General features: G+C 61.1%; 1 protein-coding gene across 1 annotated transcript; it reads right to left on the bottom strand.

Moving 5' to 3' along the window:
- Positions 1-539: 539 nt before the first annotated feature.
- On the bottom strand, positions 540-5344 carry Emilin3 (elastin microfibril interfacer 3). The gene is made up of 4 exons (XM_055602437.1): positions 5173-5344; positions 3922-4044; positions 2622-2845; positions 540-2373 (listed from the first exon to the last, which is right to left on the bottom strand). Exons 1-4 carry the CDS (start codon positions 5334-5336, stop codon positions 590-592), a joined length of 2295 nt encoding a protein of 764 aa, XP_055458412.1. The 5' UTR covers positions 5337-5344; the 3' UTR covers positions 540-589.
- Positions 5345-5894: the final 550 nt, after the last annotated feature.

The raw sequence follows: 5894 nt of genomic DNA, 5'->3' as shown, positions 1-5894 counted from the left end.
CTGCTGGGCTTTCGTTCTGTCCTGAGGGAGGTGTGGGGAGTTGGAAACCTCAGGCAGCCACTGGTCTCTAGTTCAGAAATAGCACCTATGAAACTGCCAGATAGGTCCAGTGGGCGTCATCTTCCTGCAGAAACCTCATCCAGAGAGCTAAGGGAAGAGATTCCTCCAAGTACCATGGCTGGTCCCTGGTTGGTAAAGGGGACAGTAGACAGGCTTGTCTGAGACTCTGTCTGGAGACTGCACAGGTGCGAACTCCAGTGTGTCTAAACAAGAGGAAGTGCAGACATGGCAGTGCCATCTCCGAAGCCTAGCTCGGTCTTCAGTTCTGACGTCCTTGCCTTGACTCTTGAGACAGCCTCTCGTGCAGCTTGCCTTGACTGTTACCCTGAACTGTCCAGGCTGCAGCTCTGAGGGTGACTTCCGATGGCTGAGACAGTCATGCTGTCTGAGCTGAGCTGGACCAAGGTTATGCATCCAGTGGCCTCTGGCTGGCCAGGGAGGGCTGGGAGGTACTTCTGGGTAGGGTTGATCTCTGGGATGATATTCCCTGGGTTGGTGGGATCTGGGCTTTAGATTCTGCCCAGATACCCTAGTCAGCTCGTCCTGGCCTCACCTCAGCCAGCTGGGCTCTACAGTCCAACAGGTCATCCCGGAGCCGGGCAATGTCCTGTGTGTGCTGAGCCAGGGTGTGGTTCAGCTTGTCTATGTGGCCCCACAGGCCCTCCCTAGACCTCAGCTGCTCAGGAGGCAAACTGTTGAGACGGGCAGCCAATAAGCCCAGCCTCTCACATGCTCCCTCCACTTGGGCCACCCGCTGGTCGAAGTGGCCCACTGTGTGCTGGAGTTCCTGGGCTGTGTCCCGGCAGCGGCTCAACCCTCCGGCCACACCGGCCACACCAGCCTTGAGCTGCTCCAGCTCCCCTCGCAGGTTCAGGACCTGCCTGTGACCAGCCTGAAGTCTTGAGCCCTGACTGTTGACCTGTTCCTGGATGGCCTGGACCTCAGCTTCCACCCTGCGTTCCCGTTCATCCAGGGATGTGTTGGCAGCCAGGAAGGCATCAGAGTACTGGCTGACAGAGTCGCTGAGGCCTGTGAGTGACTTGCTCACCGAGTTCAAGTTGACCTTCAGCAGAGTGATCTCACCCTGCAGTGAGCTGCCTGTCCCTTCTGCCAGCTGCCCCAGAACTTCAGCCACTGTGCCATTGAGCTGTTGGAGAAGAGCAGTGTGAGTGGCTACCTGGTGTAGGAGGGCCTCACTCCGGCTCTGCCAGGCTTTCACCTCTGCCACGAGATTGTCCAGGATGGCCGTGGTGGTACTCGGGGTGCACGAGGTCTCCAGGGAGACCAGTCTTTGTTCCAACACGGCTAGCTCCGAACGAACAAGCGGCCGAGCTGATCTGTCTGGCGTGGCACTGCTGTGGCGTGGCTCGCCGGTCAGAGTTGCCAGACGTTCCTCTAGGCTCTGCACGCGCTCTTCCAGCATGGACCCGAGGCTGCCGACACCCCAACCGCCCATCTCCATTCTCAGACAGCAGCCCCTTGCTCCATTCTCTGTCCCGTTGACGGTCTCTAGGCCCTCGAGCAGCCCATCCACACCTCCCTGGAGCACAGCCGCAGAGAGCCGCGCAAGCTCATCCGCAGCCAGGGTGCTGGGGCCGCCTTGGGTCTCCGTGACGGCCTGTAGGTTCCTCTCAAGGCTGTCCACCCGGGCGCCGATCAAAGCCAGCTGGCTGCAGCAGGTAGCCCCGCCGGTCAGAGTCAGGCCCTGCACCTGAGTGCCCAGCTGCGAGAGCTCCCGACGCAAGGCCAGCTCCCGGCCATCAAGGCTCTGGTGCAGGCGCTGGCTGGCTGCCTGGCCCTCTTCACACTGCTGTCGCACCTCCTGCACCCGCAGGTCACACTCGCTCTGGACACCTTGCAGCTTCTGCTCAAAGCCGTCCAGCAGGTTCCCCCAGAGGCGCTGCAACCGCTGGTCCACATACTCCTCCAGCAGCGCCAGGGAGGTCAGCGGGGAGGGGGGCGCGTCCCGGAGCCTCTGCAGGTGAGCCTCGTGGCCCAGGGCCAGCCCTCGCACCTCGTCCAACAGCTGTGCCTTGGTCTGTAATGTGTTGCTCACCTCTCTCACCTTGCTCAGGATCTCGCCCAGAGGAGGTAGGGGCGGTCCTTGGCCTCTGTCTTCTGGGTCCACAAGCCCCTCAGGGATGACCCCAAAGCCTACAGGTGCCACAGGAGCCCTGGTGTCACCAGCGATCCTAAGGGGATCCTCACGGCTGGCCGCCAAACCACTCAGAGTGCCGTATGCTTGTGAGAGGCGCCGGACATCACCCTCCAGCTGTTCCAGTCGCTCACCAAACAACCCTTGGCCTTTTCTTCCTAAGAAGGGAGAGGGAACACGGGAGCAATGTGGGCCTGGCCCTCCAGCATGTTCCCAAACGCAGCTCCCCCACCTCTGTGATGGGGTCTGGGTGGGGGAGGTTGGGGCCTGACAGTCATGCCCCACATGAGATGGACCCCTCCCCCAGCTTTAAGAGAGCTTAGCAACCTGCGTCCGTTCCCTCCCCACCCTACCACTAAGCCTACAAAACCTGACCTCCCTAGAGGACACCTATGGACAGACTCACCATGGGGGTGTGGGGCCTCTCTGCTGTAAGAAGGCGGCCTGGGACCTGGGCCCAGCTGCCCCAAAGGAATCTGGGGCTCTGGCTCCCGGTGTGGTAGGGTAGCTCCATGGTCTGTGAGGTGTTCAGGGCAGCCCTCCCCAGTAAGACCGGGGCAGCAGCGCCAGGCCAGGTCTGTCACAGTCTTGTAGCCAATCTTGTATCTAGGTCTAAGCACCGAGCGGTACCTGGATCAGAGAGAACAAGGGAGCAGAGTCTTGTACCTGTGGGCCGAGATGCCATGTGCTCCCTGGCACTGGTGTTCCAGACAATCCCGGGATGTCTCCACTCCCAGGGCTTTCCTTTTCTGACCCTTAAGGTGAAAAAAACCATGCGGTAGGAGCAGGCTTTACAGAGACTCGGAGCCCTGGGAGTGAAGGGCGCACGGAGAATCCCCACTTGATAATTGCTTGCTTGAGGAGAATGCCAGTAGGGATTTAGCGCTAACCTTCCCCAAGACCACTAGGTGCCCATCAGCTCCTGCTGCTAAGAGAAATTCCATTCTTCTTTTAGTGGGGCCTCTCAGAATCCTGACGAAGCTTCAGCTCCTGCTGTGTAGAAGGAATATCGCACCAGGGCTCAGCTGGCACTCGCTTTCACCGCCCTGGGCTCCTCTCAGCTCCCACCAGCTTCTTTTTGCCCTTGCCGGCCACCTCGAGCTTACTCAGCTGAGGCTGGTGTGAGGGCACCTCGGATCGTGAGCAGGAAGGGAAGGGCTCAGGGAAGGTACAGGCAGGGCTCACCAGAAAGGCGTCCTTTAACTGATCAGCCACGTACCCGTTTCTCTCTCCAACACGGTAGAGCACAGGTTTGTTTGCAGACATACACATTCAAACTCTCCAAATGCAGAGGTAAGCACATCTCATGGCCCGGCCGGCCTGTCTGATCTGCTATGCCGGGGCCTAGGGCTTCCACCTTTGCCTCACCCTCTCCAGGCCACCAGAGCCTTCCGTGAGTCTCTGCTGGGGACCCCTGCAGCGCCAACCTATCCTCTCCTTCACTATACTCTGCCTCTGTCCCATCTTCTTATTCCAGCCTCCCTCTTGGATCCCTGGGGTTTCTGGGCTCCAAACTGAGCCTGAACTCATATCTGTGGGGGAAGAGCTGTTGCAAGTTCAAAGACTCTGGGGTCTTTCATGGCCTCGTTCTGGTCTGCTCTAGCCAGCACCGTGGCTCAGGGAGGCTCTCCGAGGCCCAGGGTGCTGCAGCCCTTTGCAGAAATGGCTCTTTTCCCGGCTGACGGCAGTGCCTGGGATGGACTCACCGGACTGTGGAGGGGCAGTTGGGCCCCCACCCACACTGCCTGTACTCGGCCTTGACATAGCTCTCCGCTCCCTCCTGTAGAACGCAGGTTACATTCCTATGTACCACATAGGCACAGAGGGACCTGGAGGGGAAAACAGCGCCGCTGGGAAATTTGGCCTGAGCAAGCCCTCACCTGTTGGTTGGTCTCAAGAGATTCCCCACCCCGAGTCTTGTTTAATCTTATTCCATGGACACCTGGGACTTTGCCTAGGGTCCAGACCTTCTGGGCTGGCCCAGTTCTACTGCTGGTCTCTGATCTGTGTCCTTGATGAGTGGCTACTGAGCCAAGGGCTCTACTGACCCAGGAGATTGGGTGGCTATCCCCCTCCCCCACAGTAGGCTTTCTCAGCCTCTCCTTCAACTACTCGGCCAAGCCTCCAGCTCCTTCACTGATTCTAAACTCCTTATCTTGGCCTTCAAGGCTACTGAGAGCACAAACTCAGTAGCTTCTTTTTAATCAGGCTTTCCTCATTCCTCCCTTGGAAAAGCTCTCTGGCCTGGGCTTTGCTGTTTCCTTACTCATAAGATCAGTACTTGCTCATTCTCTTCTAGGAAGCCTGCTCTGATGCCCCGGGGCTCACAGAGTGTGGCTGTGGGCTGGGTGCTTGCCTACAAGATCTTACATTCCACAGGAATTCAAATTCGGGTATAAACCAACCACTGTGGAAGTCTGTTCTACAGTACAAGCCCAGGACTCCACAAGTCCTCACCAACTCTGTGGCTCAGCTACCTTGGGGCTCCCACAGGGTTACCGGGGCCAGCCCGCAGGAAGGGGGGGGCTATCCACCGCGAGCCTGGCTTTATCTACAACCACGTAAGGCAGAGGAGGGGCAGAAGGCATCGGATGGGGGAGCCCCGCGTGTTTCAGGAGCGGTCAGCCCTTCCTCCTTTCCCTCCACCTGGTCCGCTGCGCCTGGAGTTTGCTCACAGCGCAGCTGGAAAATGTTACTTCGCTGGAAAGGTTTCCACGGGCACTGCCAGGATTCTGGCCGCGCCAGGCCCCCTCGGCTGACTTGTTCTTCGCCAACCCCGCAGCTTCCAGGATCGTGGGGCGCCTGCCCGCGCGAAGGATCCCGCCGGGGGAACCGCCCCATCCGTGGCTGGGGTCCCCGTGTCTCGACGCCTCCGCCCGGGTCCCGGCAGGTGGGAGTGGCGGCGCGCCACGCGGGGGGCCCCTCGCGTTCCCGCCGCAGCCAGGCCCCGAGCTTACTTGTGCGGCCCCGGGCGCAGCCGCGGACGCCATCCGGTCGTGTAGAGGCTGTGGCGGGAGGCACCGGGCTGTGCGGGCCGCGCGAGGAGAGGGGTGCCCTTGGCCTGCGCTCCCGAGAGCAGCGCCGCGACGGCGCACAGCCACAAGGGCAGACGGCGGCCCATCGCTCTCGGTCTCCGCTCGGCCCCGCGCGGTGCCTCCCGCGGGAGAACCTCCGCTCGCCCGCCCTCCCGGCTCCCGCCGCCGCTCGCGACCCCCGGAGCGCGCTCCTTCGGCCGCCCGGAGCTGCGCGGCCGCTGCGTCCCGCCGAGTGGCGGGGGCTGCTCGCGGCTGGGGCCGCGCAAGGGAGGCGGGAGGCGGGCTCTGCACGGATTAGCATAAACTTGGGGCCGCGCCGCGAGCTCCGCCAGCCCCCTCCCCGTCGCCAGCCCCCGGCCCTAGCTTCGAGCTGACGCCCGAGGGGCCGCGTGCAAACACGAGGTTAAGAAACTAGCAGGAGGCAGGGCGCCTAATTCCGGAAGGCTCCCCAAACACGCGCAGCCCCTGGGTACCCGGCGAGATGCTGCGAAGCCTGGAGGCAGGCCTGGCCTTCCTGCCGGGATCCCCAAGACCCGTTATCTAGCAGGACATTAGTCTTAAAAGTCTACTGCATCTGGGTACCTAGCCCAGGCCCTGGACCACAGGCATACCAAGAAACCCTGTCCCAGGTACCTTCCTGCGAT

Source organism: Psammomys obesus, unplaced genomic scaffold (assembly GCF_907164565.1).
Source record: "Psammomys obesus unplaced genomic scaffold, mPsaObe1.curated_primary_1811, whole genome shotgun sequence".
In the NCBI taxonomy this organism is placed as follows: Eukaryota; Metazoa; Chordata; class Mammalia; order Rodentia; family Muridae; genus Psammomys; species Psammomys obesus.
This window is presented reverse-complemented; position numbering and strand designations above follow the sequence as displayed.